We start from the raw sequence: 19,688 nt of genomic DNA, 5'->3' as shown, positions 1-19,688 counted from the left end.
GTAGCATACGAGGGATCCAACACCTCGCACTCTTAATTTGTATATCGAGTCACAGTTTCCGAGAACCCTCCAGTGGCCAGGAACAGGAACACACATGGAGCCCACATCGTCTGTTGCTTGACGATAAATTTCAACAGCTAAACTGAACGCACAATCGACTGAAGCAAGTGAAATCATAAATATTTATAATCTGTCGAGATCATATAATGTGTGTATTATAAATAATAAATTGAACACTTTTTGAAGTTTCCAAATTCACAAACAAGCGTCCCAATTGTCTTAGCAACAATTAAAACCATATATGCCACAGCTATTATAAACTTGCATGCAATTTATTGGATCTCTCGGTTGGGACAACACAGAAAATATATTTCCTTTCCACGCCATTGAAAATGCCTCAAGGCTGAAACTCTCGCAACGATTTAAAGCTGCTAACTGGATCGATTCTCAGAATAATGAACCGAACTACACAAATAATCCGACCATGGCGATATCTATTGCAATTGCAAATTGTAAATCACATTAACATGGCACCATTTTATGTTGCCTACTTTTGTGCGCCGGCCAAATTTCATAATGAGGCCCACATCGTCCAACTGCTAGCAAAACATATAAGCGATTCAGACAAATTTGCCATGCGACATCTAAATTTAAATTTGCAATGAGATCTGATGAGCCTGATTAAATGTACAATAATCTAATTGCGGAATTGTTGTTCGAAACGAATTTCGAAATAATGCTTGGCCGAGCTCTCGTGAATCATGAGCAGCAATTCAAGTTCCTCTCGGCCACGATATGCACAAAACTAGATGAAAATGCAAATTAGCGACTGCCACGCCCAAATGGAATGCGTTATCAACTATCGAAATTTGTGGCTTGTTGTTGCACTAATTAAACTCGCTGCACAGCTAATTGGAAAAAAAAATGCGAAAATGTAAATTTCCTGTGGTTTCTGGGTATTGCTGCTGTAAATTGCATTAACAAATCAAAGTTGAAAATTTCAGCTTAATTTAAGCATGGCTTACAATTCTAATAATTATTAGAATTATTATCACTATTTTTGCTACTCTTATTATAATTATTTTCAATTTGTTTTTTTTATCAATATATAGGCAACGTTTATTTGTACAGATAATTATGATCTACTGCATAGCTGTCAATCTTCTTCCGATTTCTTTTCTAATCTTCTGTAAGCAATATGTTGATTTTAATCGAGGTTTTCCACTCGTTGTTGGTAGCTGCCATAATCTGTAGCCTATATTCGCCCGACGGCAGTGGCAGAAATTTGAAATGCTCTGGCTTGAATACCAAGTCGCGCACAATTAAATCATGCTATAATAAATGCACATTATTCGATCACTCAGAATCACTCAGGACATACTCACATCATATGGACACGAATGATTCAAGTTCGAATTTTTCGATAAAATATCAATAAATATCTTTTTAAACGATAATTGCTGATTGGACGTGGCCATTGTCTTGCAAAAGTCGAAGTTATTGTTGAACATAAATGGCCGATAGCCGCTGAATTTGCGGAACAGGCTGAGATTTACCTAAATTTGTTAGAGTTCAGTAAAAGTTAAATTTCTAAGTTCTACTCACAAACTTTTGCATTTTTAAAGGGCCCTTGTTGTAATTTTGCGTGTACAGTCAGGCCGATAACACCGCGTCCTAGCACTTTCAGCTTGCATTGGCTGTAGGTGAAATAAGCAGGATCCAAAACTTTGCACTCCAAGCCCGTAAACTTGGTAGAAGTAGCCGAGAGTCCGCCTGTCACCATCAGCACGAGCACGAATGGTAGCCACATCGTTTGTTGGCCAACAAAACTCTTATGACACTAAAACTATAATCAAATGCGTAATTTGTTTTGCAAAATATTTGCTTATCCATTAATCTATAATAACTCATTTAATAGAGCTCGAATAGCAAAACGTTCAACATTTAAACTCTAAATAATCTTATCAGTCGCCTCAACTATTAAGCGACTCAGTCAGGCCCGTAGTTAAATGATAAATGTTTGAATGGCCCAACCTGTGATCACTTTATAAATCACGAAGTCAGGAACGATATGTATATACTATATACATATGTAATCAACCAGAACTCGGGGCATAATAATGTGAAAGGCTTTGGTCAAGTTGAAAAGTGGAAGTCACAGAAATTTCTTTGGGTGTTCCAGTTGCAGTTATCTGTGCCATTTCACAGTTTATGTATCACAAGTAACACAAGTTGAAAGCCAAAAACAAAAGTTCTGGCTGAGGTTTTTGAATTTGAAAACATGAGCAAAGTTTTCGCTTTGAAAGGCAACTGGGCGTGGGCGTGGCAGTTGTGTGCTTGCCGTTGATTAGAGATTCATTTATTTGCATTTCGTTATGCAAATATTTTAGCATCCACGGAAAAATTGTCAGGCAACAAAATAACATAACATAAATTATGCAGCATATTTTACCAGAATACTTTGGCTCTTGTTTTTCTCTGTAATTTTGCTGGGCAACCAGAAAATTAATAATTTGAGTAATTAGTCGCGTGATTTTTGACATGGCATAACTTGCGCGCCCGGTCTGTCATTTGCATAAATTTTAAAGTAACTTTGGGCAGGGGAAAAAAGGTCCTGCGGCAGCCAGTCATAAATTTGTACTACCATAATTATGACTGAGATTAAGCGGCCAAAACTTTGTCGACAGCCAGGCGAAAATAATGAGTGAGATATAAAAACAAGCTTAGGTACAACACCTTCGGAAAATCGCTTCAGAGCGCTTCGGTATTAGGCAAAATAACTGAAACTCAATCAAAAACTTTGTCTAAGCTCTGCTAAACTTGTTGCTAGCTGCTGTGTGTGATTGTAAAAGTGTATGTGTGTGTGCTGGCTGTATAAACAGGCAACTTAGTTGCCATTATTAACAAGTTTTCCGTATGCAAATGAGCTCTGAGCAACAACAACAACAAGAGCTGAACAACTACAGCACAAACCACAATAAATGAATACCACACAGGGCAAAACTTTGCAGGATATAAAGGGTTATACCCTTTCAAGGGGTATTGAAGTTTTGACATGAAATGTGCAACGCCTTTAAAGAGACCTCACCATGCTCATACTATATGGCTATATATTCCTGATGAACACAAGCTGCTGAGCTGATTCGATGACATTTGATTGAGATTCTTTTCAGCAAAAAAAATTGCAAAAGAAATAAATCCTTGGCATTCTTTGGGTAGCAGTTCCTTTGTACTTCTTACAAAGCAATATATCTTGACTGGCTGCTCGCATTCTGATTGAAAATGCAAAAGTAAATGAAATTGATGAATGTTTAAGTGACAAGCGGCAGTACGCCATGCCAGTTGCTACTGGCCCTTGTCAGGCTAACAAATGATTGGGGCTGGGTTTTGGCCTTCAAGAACCGAATGCAGCTCAATCTCAATCAATTTGGCGGCCAAGAGCAGAGCTGTATGCCCAAAAGATTACGCTTGGCTTTCATAACTGGCCGCAATTACATAACCCCAATGCCATACCTCCTGTGACCTTTAAAGCAGCCCATTGATTCGCCAATGTGGCCCCTTTTCAGCCGCGCTCAAAACCTTGTCATAAATCAATCCAAGCGAAACTTTCGCCAAAAGCATTAAAAGCATTACAAAAGGCACCATTTCTTTTTTCACTGAGCCGCGTATGCTGTCATGTCTTTGTCATGTTGAACAAAAGCAGTTGCTAGTTGCCAGCGGCAATGGAGGCAGCGACCATGTTACGTATACGCCCCCTCAGGCATGCATGCAAAGGACATCACGGCAAATGAATGAATGGCAAACCCAAAGCAATCTATTGTGTGCTTGTGTTTAATGCTCTGCATGTGTGTGTGTATGTGTGTGCCATGCTTAGTACAGTTTCTGTGCTGTATTATCTCTGGGTGTGTGTGAGGACTTTGCATGTTCGCTTTAAGCATGTTAGCCTGGCATTTGATTGTTTTCCTTGTGCCGAGCAACGCCTGCAAAATCCCTATACATGCCAAGTAACTAAATATATTTATCATGCTCATTTATATGCATTCGCCCAGCGGCCATATCGAATATATAGTATCTAGATATACGTGTTTGGTATGTACATGTATTCATATCAGAATATATTGTTTTCTGGGTGTGGACTAAGCAGTTGTCGCACGCTTAAGTTGTTGTTTGTGCCTCTTTAGGTCCCGCTCTTAAGTTTGCCATCATATTGGGTTCCACATGCGGCATGCAACACGTACCGCAGAGCGTTGGCAACCACAGCCTAAACAAAAACCAGCTTCATTTCGGTTTCGTTCAGAAAACTAGTTTGACAGCTCTCCGCTCAGCTGCCAGTGTAGATGCCATTGATACCAGAATAAAGCAATAAGAACTCTCCCGAATTGGCCAAAGTTCATTGCCACGAGATTAGTTCGGCAAGTAGAGGCATCGCAATGAAAGTGAAGATGCAAATAGTTGCTGAACAGGTCTCGATTTTGGACATAGTTGGCATAGTTCCTCGACAAACTGCATAGCTTTGCAGTAATAAAGAGCAATCGTGCGAATTAAATAAAATACGAGAGCAGCAGACAAAAGTTATATACATAAATTATATTGATATATGGCGTCAAATAGTTGCTGCAATTGCAAAAGTGCATCGGGCAAATAAAACATTGAAGCATTGACATTTCGAAATGCTTTCAATTCACATGAGCGCACATCAATAACACATTTTCAGCTAACCGACCGGGCCACCAAATGCTGCTGCTCCGTTCCAGAGATTTGCGAGCACAGACAGCGGAAAATTATAATGGATATCATATACCATAAAAGTCCGTGTGTAAATGTGAAATGGCAAAAGTTTTTGTTGCAAATGGCAAAAATTATCGCTAGACCGTGAAAATTAACATAGACTGCAATTCGATTTTTGATTTTGCGCCTGAGGCTTAGCTAATGGTAGTTATAATTTTAAATAGCCTTTAAATAAATATTCCTAATTTAGGCTAATGAGCGTAAATTAATGCATATTTAATGCAAATTTCTATTTAATGAGTTTTGAAAATTCATTAACCTGTAGTTTTCATGGGTAGACAAAACAGCCTAGATTAGAAATATATGCATGTTATTTTCCGGAAATTATAATTTTAATTTTTAGCACAATTCATTTAATATATGCAACTAATGCGTGAATATATTCTATACTCTGTACCTTAGATGTACATACATATATTTTATTTGGGAAATTCATGTGTCGACTGTATTTGGAAATGATTTTCGTTTTCCGTAGCTTGCACAACATTAACCGCATCATTACGTTTGCATTCATTGCACAACGTGACATTTCAATTGGCCCAAGTTGGGTCGAAAGTGCGCGCCAAGACTACATAAATCCGTAGCGGATGCCTGCTAACCGCTCCCCTAAGTACAATGCCACACACACACACACACACACACACTCCCTCTCACACACACACATACGCTCGTAAGTCAGCCAAGTGCACTGGGCACGTATAGCAAAAACTCCGCCGTAAAATGTTGGCAAACTAGCGACGAGGGCAACGCTAAAAAGTGTAAGAAAATCAGCAACTAAATGGCTGGCGGGCTGTTGTGGGCGTGGCGGGGAGAGGGGGGCTGGCAGGGGGCCATGCACATTTTGCTACTTAAAGCCACAAAAGCCACACACGCACACAAAGTCGCGCGCACACACACACACACACGCACACATATACACGCATACAATGCGACGGCGTCTTTATCACCGCCATTGTTGTTAATTTTGCAAGGCTGGCTGCCAGCTTTGCGCCGGAAACGGAAACTAGCGGCACTTGGCTGTCGCGGCAACGTCGCGGCTAATGTGTCGGTCTGTGCACGTTCGTGTGTGTGTGTGTGTGTGTGTGTGTGCGACATTTACAGTTGAATTATGAGCGCACATAAATAAAATGTCGTTTGGAATGGCAGCGACAAAATGGCTGCTAAAATTTCCGTTGCGCACAGCACGGGAAATTACCTGAACTGCGTCGTTGACACGAAATTGAGCCCGCAAAATGTGAGCACACACACATTGACATAAGACATCTAATGTGCCGGCAGCAGCATAGAATTAAATAACACTTAAGAGCCGTGAACTCAATCAAACGCTCAGCCATTTCAAGCTGTCAAAGTCAGATGGAAGCAGGCAATCGAATGTGAGGACCCGTTCCACACACACACAAACTGTTGTGTCTGTAGATTAAATATTTACATTTGTTTGCCAGTTTTAAAGTGTTTCGCCATCTGATGATGTATTCAATTCGGATTTAATCCCTTTTTTGGGGGGCTCAGGTTATACAATATTTATACGCACTCATGACATGCATATTTAAAACGGCTCGCATCTAACCTTTTTGAATTGATTTTTGGCAAAAATGTTGCTCGATTTGAATAAACCAAATACGCTATAGAGAGGGGGGAGGGGGGAAATGAGACAGATAGCTTGAGAGTCGTTGCTGAAATATGCATGCCGACATTTTAGGCAAAAGCCACAAAGCTATCTTCAAGCTATTCACATTGCAACTTCTGTAGCTTGAAAACTCGCAACAATTCATCTGCCCCATGTAATACAAATGTTTCAGCTAGCTGCGGCAGCCGGGCTGGGGGCAAGCCCAGAAGCAAGTCAAGGGTCAACAACGGCAGCAGCGGCAGCTACAGCTACAGCTGTAGCAGCAATTGGAGCGACAGCCAACTGCAATATTTATTTATTTGTTTCTTGCTTTGCTATTTTCAATTTACGTTTACAATAATTCAGCAAACGTGGAAATGGACAGCTATAAATTCGACTGGGCAAACACGCAAACCAACAAAACCAAAAACGAAGACGAAAACGTGAACATGAACGAGAACGAGAACGTATTGTTGCCCAGAGAGAAGAGCGATTTATATGGCAACAAACGATTTACTTTCACGACGTATAAATACGAATTCGTATAAAACAAGCAGAAATAATAAGATGTATTCGCAACATTAAATACACTTTCTTAATGTGAGGCGAACCTTGAACCGAACAAGCTGCTCAAAAAACAATATTTTTAAAATTTAATAGATTCAAGTATATAACTAGACCAAAATCTAAACTAATGAAGAGTGAAACTAGATATACGTAGAATATTAAATCATTTTTTTGTACTGTTAAGAAACTGAGTTTATACTTTAATAATTGATAAGGCCACAAGAAGCTGAGTATATAAACTGAAGAGTAAACAGATTTGATAAGTTACATTCAGTTGAAATTCGTAAATATATGTCAGGGGGTCGCAAAGTTAATAACATTTTTTGATTAACCACAAAAAGGGTAGAAATCCACAATGTATAAAATGTAAACTTTTTATTCCGCTGCTGTTCGCTGTGAGGGCAATTTATGTTATGCCATGCTCAACTCGAAAACATAAAATATGCTGCTGTGAATTGAGAGGCGAGGAGAGTCGAGGCGAGGGGCGTGGCAGATGTATGCTCTACCGTTTTGGGGTCAGTGTAAAACAAATGCCGACAAGTGCAATTAAGTATAAAAGGTGGCCCGAGGAGCAAAGTGTGGCTAAATGGTTGTAATGCCAGTAAATGGCAATGTGAGTGCGGTCAGTTGCTTCAGTTCGTTGCCAACTGGCTAACTGAGACTGAACCTCGCTCTGGTTGTGGGCGGGTGCGGCAGTGGGCGTGCCGGGCAAATAGCAACGATTTAAGCATGAGTCACGCGACATTTACCAGTTGGCGGTGCTTCAAATTGTTTGCTCTTAACACCGACTATTGCCATTTGCCAGGCATTTTATGACACAGGTGAAACAATTAAAGTTTATACAAATTGATAAAAGGCAAATAACAGTAAAATATACACACATCAGGTTTTTTTATGATTAAGTCGAAAGTGTTGCGTAGGGGTAAGATAAATAGGGGTATCTAATCCATTATTCCTTGCGTTTCTACTGCTCCAATTGTTTCTAGTTTTTCTTCCTTTCTCTCTATACCCACATGTAAAGGCAAGATGAATGTATTTACACATGTCCTTCTTGTCAGCTGAGTGTGCGTCCCACTCATGTATCTAAAACTTAAATACCCATCAGACAGCTTTTGCTTATAGACTCATATCAAATGATAGTTAAATTTTAGCATGCATATGAAACTTTGTTACAGCCTTTAATGAATTTATGTCATTGGCACTTCATTCGTGCCCGCAGAAAGTGAGCAGCAAATACACAGAGAGGATAAGCCAACCAAATTCCTTTAGACTAACCCAAACTCCAGCCGCATGCCGACAAGTTTTGTGTCTGACATTAAATTAATTTGTTGCCTACAACTTTGGACGCTCAAATAGTACCCCCGAGTCGAAGCAATCGTGGCGCGCTCTTTCATTTTGATAGTGGTAGCGAATGCAGCGCCAGCAAAAACTTGTTAAAGATGAAAATAACAAGAAAAGTTTTAAATCATTCGCAGTGCCAACAACAACAACGGCAACAACGGCAACAGCAAGAACGGCAAAGTTATGGCCAAGTGGGAAACAAAAACGCAACGGAAGGCGCTCTAGATGTTTGCTAGGGTTGTTGTGTGCATGTAACTGTGTGTGTGTGTGTGTGTGTGTGTGTGTGTGTGTGTGAGTTGTTGCTTGGCTTGTATAGGCACTGTATGACAACACAATAAGAAGAAGAAGAAGCAGACCTTGAAGCCAGTTACGTTGGCTGCGTAGAGTGTCAAGGACATGTTATGGCAGCCTCTAGACAAGTCCTAAATTTCCCGCACACTGCTGAATTTTCTTTTGCTGTTGGCCACGCTCGAATCTTGGCCGTAATAAACAACGTTTGGGGAGTTTGCTGGGGGACTCACATTTTGGGTTGGCCACGCCCCATTAAACAGCTCGCAGCACACATATGCGATGATATGCATTGCAACAATTTGCGGATCATTTGCTGTAACCCGCAAACTGACTGCCCCCTCTCCCTTTCTCCCTCTCCCCCTCTCTCTCTCTCTCTAGTTCTCTCTTCCGTTCTCGCTGTGCCGTGGAACAACTTTATTAAGCGCTCGTACCACTGCAGTCGAGTAAACCAATTACGTATCCGGTTCCGGTTCTAACAAAATATGATTAGAGTGCAGCTGCCAGCAAACGAAATACAGTTACAGTTAGAGCTGTCTCTCTCCCTCTCCCCCTCTCTCTCTCTCTCACTCTTTGAACCATAAACCGTTTTACGAGCAAATTTTATAAGCAACAAACGGGGCTTGTTAAGCGATTTAAACAGCGGCCGGCAGGAGCTCTGTGAAAAAGGACTCGCCCGTCTGGCTAGCAATATGCTGTGACATGCACTTAAATCAATTTACGTCCGAGTGCAGAGTTCGTAAAGTTGCCACATTTTGAGGCAGTTGCACAAAATAGTCCGTCGCTTCGACATCTTAATGTCGTTTCCGGTGGCTGCTGCAGCGGCTGCGCCAGCAACAGCAGTAAATTAAATTTACCCCATAATAGAGTACAAACATGCAACATGCCCCAAACTGCAGCTGTGCGCTAAACTTTGCATATTTTACCCGCACTTGCCACAGACCTCACTCTACGGCGTGTTTGTCTGCCGCATTCTGTAACACATGAGATTGTTTTAGTTGGGAGTGCGCGACTTGTAGATACCCCAAGCTAAAGCCGAAAGCAATTGCAGTCTATCGGACTATGAATACACTCTGTGCACAGAGTGAAAGGCCAAAGTTCGTCTTTTAGGTAGAGTTTCTGTACTTTATTAATCGTAGCATTCAGTTTCCGGACATAGCTTCGCACTCTTCCAATTATAATTACACTAAAATTTAATTATATTTTTAAACAAACACCCTTTAATATTTAGTCTCTACAGGGTACTATGTGTCGACTTTGTTGCCTTTGCATTTGCCTATTATCTAGCGCCCATAAGTAGACTACATTATTTTCAGTGCGTCCTGCTGGCAGCTGTCCCGTCCCGTCCTGTGCTGTCCTTTGGGTCAGCTGCATGCAAGTAATGAATATTACCCAGCTTCCTTAACGTTTGCCGCATTGTTTGCGTGCACGCTCGAATCTCAGTATACGCTCGTGCTCTTCATATCCTTGCCGCCGTCCGCATTCTTCACACTTCCTGCCCATAGCTGTCACACGTCTCTTCCCATTGCCGGCAGCTGGCAAAAATGCTATTGTCTGACTTTGGTGTCCTGCATAGCAGAGCCAGAGCCAGGGCCGGGCAACTCTAGTTTCTGTCATTCAATGTCCTGGCTGGTGCCTAGCATACATTTTACACATGTTCAGCTCGCATCCTGCATAGCACTTTTAATTATGGCCGGAATTTTCATTTCATTTCGGTGCCAACACAGATTTGCTCAAGCATGTGTGTGTTGGTTTCTGCATATCCTTGAGGCTGATTTCGTCTGCGCCTCCCGCACAATCGCCAATTAAATTGGCGTTCATCTAATCAGCCGAATGCGTGCATCCATTTATGGCCGATTAGTGTCATTGTTTTTGGATTGATGCACGCGCGAGCAGCCTGATTAATTACTAGGTAACACTTCAGCTTATGCCCCGACACGTCCCACGGCAGCTGCAGAGCTCGCTTAGCCTGTCATGCGCACATTACGCATACGCACCGTTGCACACTTTGGCCCAAAAGATTGATGACAGCTCGCTGTGGGGCAGCTCGTTGCGTTTTGATTGATGCTCCCAGCAAAACAACTGAGCTGAGTTCTGCTCCTCAACTCAACTCAACTCAACTCTTCAATCAAGCTGGAGTCTTCTGCTGGCTGTGCATCAAGTCTAATCATGGCGAGCTTTTTGTTTTTTCAGTTTGTTTTGGTTTTTAATTTTCTCATGCTATAACAATTGGGCTTGTGGACACAGCCACGCCTGCACGTAGTCAGCCGCCCGCCGCGCACACCCCTTTCGGCTTGTCTCGTTAGTTGAGCCTTCATTTTGTATGCAGCGCACGTCGGGCGGCATCTTGTTGTCTGCCGCAGCCTCGAAGCGGTCTTTTGGCATTTGCAACAACTATTTTGGTGACGGGATGACGCCTCGGCCTGGCGCAGCTAAACGCAAATTCTATGCCATTCTAATGCGCTTAAAGCTGTCAAAATTCGCGCGAGCGCAGGCTATTTAATTAGAGAAAACTGTGAGGGGGGAGGGTGAATGTCGCTTTAAATGTGCGCACGCTTTAATGTGTCTGGCAGCTGACAAGGACTACAAAACAGCAGCTCCCGGTCTCATGTGTATGCGAGTCACGCGGCGTCTTTCAAACTTGGCATTAAATTTCAAATGAAATTGCTGCCGTCTGCAATGCGATACTCACAACACACACACACACACACACACACACAGATTGAGCTACTGAGCAGCCAGCATGAGTTGAAAAAATCAACGCCTGGCAACATTTGTCCACATCACGTATACGCCACGTTGTCACACAAACTATGTGTAAGGGGGGTGGGGGGGCAGTCGGTAGATAGTGCAAGAAAAAACTTGTCAATTTGATATCCGCCTGCAATTGTCAGTTTCAGCTGCGACTTAAATGTGCTTTAAGTCCTGGCTTTAAGTTGTGCCCGACAAATATAACGTATACGCCACGTGCTGAACATGAGATGCGCCATAAAAATAAACATCAAACGCTACAAATTGATATAAATACAGCAAATACAGACGCAAAGTCATGCATAAATCTCTTTAAAGCAATCAGCTGTGGCAGCTCCCAACTTGCTGCCGCAAAACACATTCCGCAAGTCGCATTAAGCGAACTTTGAAGAAGACTCGAACTACATAAATAACGCAGCATATGCAGGATAATAACCTAATGCGTTCCTCCTGCCACAGTGGCTGTCAAAATAAATACAATAAAAGGAGACGCCAACAGGCAGCAGTCAACGACCAACCCAACCCCGGCTCATCGTCGGCAACGGCATCAGCATCGTTCAGGCAGCTGCTAAAATGTTTGTCAAGGTGCAAATTCAATAAAAATAAAAAGTTGAGACAACGTTGCCAGGACCCTCGGCCTCGCAAGGAAGCTTGCCTGCGCTGTGCTTGAGCTTTGGCATTTGCTGTCGGAAAAAGTCAACAAACTTCGACGACCTTATCGCGTCATTGTCACGCCCCTGCCATCGATGGGCGTGTCATTTAGTTTCGACAGTAAAAAATTATTAAAATTTGGCCTTTGGGTGACATCAAAATAAAACACAAAAGAATGCCCAGCGGCAGTTTGTCGAAGTCTAGATACCCTGCAAATTATTGATACGCCTTGGCAGTTGTTATGCGATTTAGTAATTCGAATTGAGTCAAATTTCTTTATTTTTTATTTAAGTGCAAGCGAAATATTCATTCATCATCTAATAGACTAGTGTACTTATCTATTCGGATATGTCCCCGTCGTAAAAATACCCCCCGCAAGGGTATTATTTAAAGTCTCAATGCGATGGTTTCTTTCGGTTCAGTGGCAAAAACTTTTCATTGGTTGGACAATATTATGACAATAATACGCACACACAATGGCCCACCCACACACACACACACACATACACACACAGCCAGCCAAGAAATAGCCAAAGTTGTGGTAGCTGCTAAAGAAGTAAAGTAGAAGAATCAGCAGAGAGAAGGATGTAGCTGTAAAAGCAGGAGACAGAAGTTTTATCTTTACGCTTGGACTGCGCTTGCGGCATCCCAAGTCGAAAACAAAGCCGAGGCAACAAAGTAAATTCCACGGCAATGAAGTGTAAAAATAACAAAAGCTGCTACGTCCTGCCCGAGTCCTTACCTGGCTGGTGCGTCTGCTAGTTGGAATTTAATTTCACAACAATAGCTTCAGCTGCTGCTTGCCCCTTGCAGACGCGTCCCCCGCGCGCAAGTTGACCGAAACTTTTTGGTTTACATATTTCCTTTTAAAGTCAGTTCACAATGTTTGTTTCGCTTTGGTCCTTGCTTGCCCTTGGCTTTGCCATTTAACGCACATTAAGTCGGAATGTGTCCTGCTCTGTTGCTGCCACAGTTGCCAGTTTCCCGCTGCCAGTTTCCCGCTGTCAGTTTCCCGCTGCCAGTTGCCAGTTGCCAGTTTTCAGTTCCTTTGGCGGCCATTTCTTTTGGCCATTCCGACTTTTTATTGACTCACCGCGTGACTCCTTTGCGCTTCCTTTTTTGCCACTTTGGCTTGCCGCGTCACACGTATTGCGACATATTCTATCTAGAGTTTGTTTCTCTTATGCTTTATTTTATATTTTTTGGCATTTCTTGGCTCTCTGTTTGCACTAATTAGAGGTCCCTCGTGTGTGTGTGTCTGGCAATTAAAATTGCTTGCAATTTGCACGTGCCTCTTTAAATGCAATTAAATTCGTTTAATTAGTTTTAACGACAGCCATTTTGCACTTGAATTTGTCGGCTAATGGGAATTTTAATGCGATACGCAGCCTTCACATTTCAAATTGCCTTTGGCCCTGAGAAATTCCTAGGCATTACAGCTATTTCCATACCCTATAGGCTATTAGATGAAGCAGTATTAACAGCCATCTTATTGTTAAGTTAATAAACAGACAGATTATGTATCTTACGATCTCAGTCGATAAATCCGTAACTTGCTCTTGAAATTTATCTACAATAAGTATCTGGAGTGTTTATATATTTATAGATATTTATTTCCTGCTTGGGTCATCAAAAGACAATCGATAAATCGATAACTGATAGTAGAATTTATTGATAACTGTATTTAAACTATATAATGCTCACTTGTATACCATAAATCCGGCTTGCATAAGTTGAATCAAATAGCATTTAAATTCGAATTGATAAATCGATATTTTCTGCATATCGATAATAAACATTTGCCCTCTATTCGTGATTCGCCTTAAACGGTAATCCAATATTCAAATGCGACGTTTGACTGGCACTTATAACATCTTAATGGACTTCTTAGAGTTGATTCAAACTGTTCTGTTTGTGGTTTTAATGGCCCACTTATGTGTCTAGCAGCTCTCAACTGAAATATGTATACGCCCCGAGCTGCAAAGAACAATTCAATTTTGTCGCATGTCAAGTCAAATCAATTTCTAATGTGCTTTTACTTTATTGTGACTGCTCCAACACTTTCCGCTTTCCACTTCCCAACACTGTCAGCTCGCCAACTAAGCCCTCATCCTAAGCCCCCGCTAACCCCCAGACAATGCTCGCATGCGTTGCAAGTGTTTGTCATGTTTGTTTGCTTGTGTCAAGTGCTTCATATGCTTGTCATACACACACACACACACACTTGTCTATATGTATATATAGATAGATTGGCAACACTTGCCCGTCTCAAGTGCCCCTTGCTCCTCCTCCGCGTGCTTGTGCTTCCAGCTCTCGTTTTCAACACTTGTCAATATAACAATTTCATGAGCGCCCAGCCCAAGCAATTTCTATATGTTTATTAAATTTATGTGTATTTAATATACTAATAATAAATTAGCTGTTATGTTTATTACATTTTGCTGTGCAAATAAGAATATTTTCTATATTTTCGGCATTGCTAATCATCAACACGTAACCATTAAATGGAAGCGAGAAAAACTAACTCAATTAACATGCTTGTCTAAGCACACACATATGCCCCACACGCACACGCACACGTACACACACAAACACCCTAAGTGGTCTGTCATATGTGAACACATAAAAGCATGCAACAGCAGTTTGCACGACTAACAGCTACCCTAGACATAGGCGACTGCGCTGCATAGCTTGCAAGTTCGCATGTTAACATTTAAAGGTCAGTTGTGATCGATAAATGTTGACAAAGACACACACACACACACACACACACAGCATGGTAATAGAGTAATAGAAATAGAATGTATTTTATTTTTTGCCTTTGTCAAAGTCACAATATGCCCGCTGGCCGAGAGCTGTGTTTTATTTTGGGGCATGAAAAGCGAATAATTGTTTACGCAGCAGCAGTCTGCCCCCAAAAAGCAGGCAACCAACAAAGAGGGCTGCCAGGACCAAATGCCATAGGACACGGCACGTTGCACGTGTGCGAGAGGCAGGCACATTCAAGTGCCACAGAGAATAACAATAGAGCATTGGAGTGGCAGCAGCAGCAGCAGCAGCAGCAGCAGCAAACAAATTAATATAGCTAACTGGCAGATTGGGGCGGGGCAGAGAGAAAGAGTAGGAGTGAAAAACTTTATTTATTTGGCCAGCAATCAGAGGCCCCAATGAAGCTGCCCTCAGATTGCCAGGACATGCTTACATTTATAAATATTTATGCGCTGCTCTGCTGCTCCTCGTGCAACATTCTAATCCAATCAACATCAGGCAAATGCGCACCAACAACAACAACATCAACAACATGCAACAATCATCGATGGGAAAACCCAAAAAAAAACCCATTTGCGAAGTCAAAAATTGCACTCCTTGCTGCCCTCTTGCCACCTCTTTCCCTTTGCCCCTGCTGCAGCCGCCATTCACTCAACTGCAATAGATTCGATTTTATATCTGAGTGCTCCGCTCCTGCAACTGTCGCCCCTCCCCTCCCCCCTCCCCTACGCCAACCCTAAAAAAACTAATAATGCAAAACGTTTTAAAGTGTTTGCACGACACAAAAAACCGAGCGCGAAAATTGTTTAGTGACTTTTGACAAAGCAAAATAAAAATAATTGAAAATAATATTTAAAAAAAGAAGCTGCCTTAGTTAAAAATATCCGACTAGAAGTTACCCTACACTCAGCTTCAGCTGGGATGATATTTTGCCTAGAAGGGTTTTTATATTTGGCATATATTTATTTTTGTGAGATATGTTGCACACAAGAAAGAATGCTTTATACTTTAACTAGACAATGGCTGCCGCTTTCTATCCCATTCAACTCTTTTAACCCATTTAAACTTCAATAGGGTACGCAGAACAGTCCCAAAGCACTTGCCAAATGTAATGCCAAAGGCAATATGGCACCGTATCCGGTTTATGTGGGCAGACGGATTTATGTACCAGTCGCAACCAAATAAAATGTTCATAGTCAGACTTAGCCAAGCAGACCAGCGCAGAGTACTTGCCACATATGGTGGTGGCTTTCAATAAACGAAATTGCTTGTAGGATTTTGCCCAGACCTTCGGCCATGACCTTAGGCACATTTTCGCACGCGCACAACTTGACAACGGGCCATGGACAAAAAGGCGGACCACTAGATGGAGTCCAAAATATAAATATTCGAGCTGACAGACTTGCAAATGCGCTGCACAGAAAGTCCTAGAAGAGCTTGTAAATTTCTATTAAATAATCTTCCGTCAGGACCCGGAGCAAAAGGGCAACTGAAACATTCAAATTTCCGCCCGCAAGTATGCAACACTTTTCGTTAGCCGTTTTCTAGCATTTAGTTGGCAGGGAGCAGTAAAAAAGCACTATAGCCAAGGCAGTCTGTGCATAAACTACCATCAAATAGAGCTCGTAGTCCTGCACACGCACATAACTTCATCAAGTTGGGCTCATAAAAACGAGGCCTAGGCCCAAAACAGAGCGCACAAAATGCGAACAAAAAATGGTTTGGCAGCCGAACAATGGCAAGAACAAGGACACTGTGCTGAGGCTAGTGCCAAGAAAATCAACGCACACACACACACACTCACACACACTCGCACACATGACATAGAAGCAAGAAAATCCATTATTACATTTTTCACGCCAATAAAAACAAACACAAAACGCCAGATGAAGAGCAACACGCAACGCTGAGCAACTGTTAAGCATTAAGTTCTTGTTGTAGTTATTTTTTGTTGTTGCTGTTCTTTCTGCTTCTGCTGCTTTGGGTTATTTTTGGCAATTTCCTTCTTGTTTTTCTTTTTTCTTGGCCCATGCTCCTTTGGTCACTCACGAAAATTACTAAAATTGTATATCCGTTTCCGGTTCAAGCGGTGGCAAAGATGTCGCCAGGCATTTGCACCATTTGCCTACTCTGGCTAGTTATTTGAGCCTGTCAGCGCACGGCGAATGTCCTTGGCCAAAAGGGACACTTCATTTTGGGCATAATTTATGGCATATCACGCATACGACACGTTGCACACATGCTGCCCAAATTGAAAGAAAAAAGGAACGCGCTGCGACAAGTTTTTCTTGCCAGGAATTTTCCTTTGCTTTAAGACCCTAGGCTCGACCCCCACTCCTCCCCCCCCCCCCCCTCAGTGTGCCAATTTAAAATACATCAATTAACAAGACCCGAAGGCCAAGAGAATCAGTTAAGAGCCAATCAACTTTTATGGCAGCTACAACAAACTGTGTGCCGAGAGAGGCCAATAAGGATTAATAATATGGCCAAAGCTGACAAGCGGCTGTCCCAAATGGCAAAAGTTTCTTGCGGAAACTGTTGAGCTGCTGCCTGTTGCAAGGCTGCAAGGCTGCGCGGCTGCCACAGGTAGCACAGGTAACAGCTAGCTTGTTAAGATCATGAATATTGCGAATTTTGTGTACATTATGAATATTAAAGTTGGCATTGGTTCAAGTTTAAGCTGCGACGTCGCAAAACTTATAATTTGTCTAATTAAAACTTTCGTTCATTCGTTTCATTCGCGTGGCAGCTTGCAGTGAAGCACGCAGCGTAACTGCATACCTGCCACTTGCCACTTTCCACGTGCCACTTGCCACTAAGTGATATAAGACAACAAAACAAGCGCTGGGCAGGTTGGGGGGATGACAATAAAACAAATCGAGCTGCAATGCATCGTTGGTCGTGCCATGTGCCACATGTGGCACAATGAAAACTGTGCGCCACTTTGAAACTTTGCTTGCGGTCACCAAAATCGACTTAAACTTTTAAGCAAATTTCAAACTAATGCACATTGTTTATTGCAAAACTTTTTGGGGCATAAAGCAAACAAAAACTAGTTGCCAAAGGGCCAACTCGGGCATGTCGCATGACACTTTCTGCATTCAATTAAAATAGACACATGCCACATCTAGTTTAATAGCCCGATAATTATTTGTCAATTAAACCAATAATAAATATGTAAATAATGGACATATTCTCAGTGCCGAAGCCCAAATACCCTATAAAAGCATAAAGAATTTGCGAATTTCTTCTATTTTTAACCTTTCATAACTTTACCCATGCATGTAGCTAAGCTTTGCTTAGATTGGCTTGGATGCCTTAAGAATTGAAACAGTTTTTTATACTACTAAATTTTGAAGTAAATAGTGCCTATTGCAGCTCAATTATATAATTGCCCCAGCCTCGGCATATGTGTATGTATACTGATTGCAAGAATAAGACTGAACTAGACCTAGACAGACCTAGGCAAAAATTCCGTTAAAGCTGAGAGCCAAGTCTGCCTAGAATCAGTCAGTCGGAACAAATTTTAATGCTAATTAAGAAGTATCAAATCCGTAATGCCACCTGAGTTGGAAGTTATTGAAGCAGTAGAAGGCAACTTGGAGGTACACAGTCAAATATATTAATCATACGACAGGTTGCCCAACATGCAAAGCTAAGCTATCAGCTGTTTATACCCTGCTATACGCATATTCATAGGGTATCTATGAACCTCAACTGAAGTTTAACTTGTTTTTAATTGCCTTTTAATAGCGCTCGCTTTTTTGTCTGCCGAAAACGAACTGCGCGGATCAGTTGCACATTAGACCTTTAGCTGGCAAAAGCACAGAATGCGTTATGTGATTATGGTACTGATTATTTGCGAAGGTGTGCCTGATATCGTGCGCGGCACTCACTTCAAGCTGAACAATGTGGCCTGCCGCTGCTATGACTCGACGTACTGTGAGTTCAGGCAATGCGAGCTGACCATCAAGCGGCGGGGCGTGGCCGCCTTTAGTATGCACAGCGTGCTGCATCAGACGCCGGTGAACAATATCTTCATTAATCTGGAGCTGTTCAAGAAATCGAATGGCTATCGCTCCTTCCTGCTCAATCAGAGTCTCGATTTTTGCTACTATATGCGCAATCCGAAGGCCTATATATTTTTCCACTCGTTCCACAGGACTTTCATAGCCGTCTCAAACTTCAATCACACCTGTCCCTACAATGTGAGTTACATCTGTTAAACAAATGTTAATGTTAACCATCTCCACTTAACAGCACGATATCATTATCAATCGATTTTCATACGAGAAGGGTGCAATGATGGATCTGCCCATGCCGAATGGTGACTATATGTTGTATCTGAAGCTTTCGGTATCTAAGGTCTGGCGTGCGGAACTTAAGATATATGTAACGCGATCTGATTGACATTAAACTAACCACTACATAAATTATGATTTTGAAACCTGGCGGATGCTAAACTAAAAACTTTCATACAACCGTTTTTCGCCAATTTTCTACAAGTGCGGACGGAATTTAAACGCAAAACTTCATCCACCAAATCTTTGACCATTTATACCAAGAAGAATTGGGTTTTCCATAAAGTGAGAGACACCCCTCTAATGAATGTGAACCAAGATCTTTGAAAATTTATTTGGAACCAATCGGATGTCAAACAAAAATGTTGCATGCAAATGTTTTACGCGATTTTTCCAAGCTTTCGGGTGAAATTCCCCAAAACCCCATCTTAGCGTGCACCTTCATCACATAAGGCAACTAATATATATAAATATATATATATATAAATATATATATCACCAATCAGTCAGTCAGTCGGTCAGGACAAACAGTTTTTTATATAGAGACTAGCCATAAATAATTTATTGATTCTATAAAAATCTTATTATAATGAGCTTATACAAAGTATATAATAATACAACTCTTT

At 41.6% G+C, this 19,688-nt stretch overlaps 1 protein-coding gene and 1 pseudogene across 1 annotated transcript; one reads left to right on the top strand and one right to left on the bottom strand.

The window, feature by feature from the left end:
* Positions 1-1,179: 1,179 nt before the first annotated feature.
* Positions 1,180-1,810, bottom strand: LOC135432818 (uncharacterized; annotated as a pseudogene).
* Positions 1,811-18,591: 16,781 nt separating this feature from the next.
* Positions 18,592-19,194, top strand: LOC135432817 (uncharacterized). Its single transcript, XM_064688646.1, has 2 exons — positions 18,592-18,969; positions 19,022-19,194. Exons 1-2 carry the CDS (start codon positions 18,592-18,594, stop codon positions 19,169-19,171), a joined length of 528 nt encoding a protein of 175 aa, XP_064544716.1. The 3' UTR covers positions 19,172-19,194.
* Positions 19,195-19,688: the final 494 nt, after the last annotated feature.

Source organism: Drosophila montana, unplaced genomic scaffold (assembly GCF_035044405.1).
Source record: "Drosophila montana isolate Dmon_TW-CO22-7 unplaced genomic scaffold, ASM3504440v1 contig_3213_1, whole genome shotgun sequence".
NCBI lineage: Eukaryota > Metazoa > Arthropoda > Insecta > Diptera > Drosophilidae > Drosophila > Drosophila montana.
The sequence above is the reverse complement of the archived record's forward strand: the minus strand, read 5'-3'. Positions and strand labels throughout refer to the sequence as shown.

What these genes read in the sequence shown, in the direction of transcription:
- LOC135432817 (XM_064688646.1), top strand. Translation starts at nt 18,592, where the DNA reads ATGCGTTATGTGATTATGGTACTGATTATTTGCGAAGGTGTGCCTGAT. An exon ending in ATCACACCTGTCCCTACAAT is followed by an intron (nt 18,970 to 19,021) that starts GTGAGTTACATC and finishes TCCACTTAACAG; the next exon opens with CACGATATCATTATCAATCG.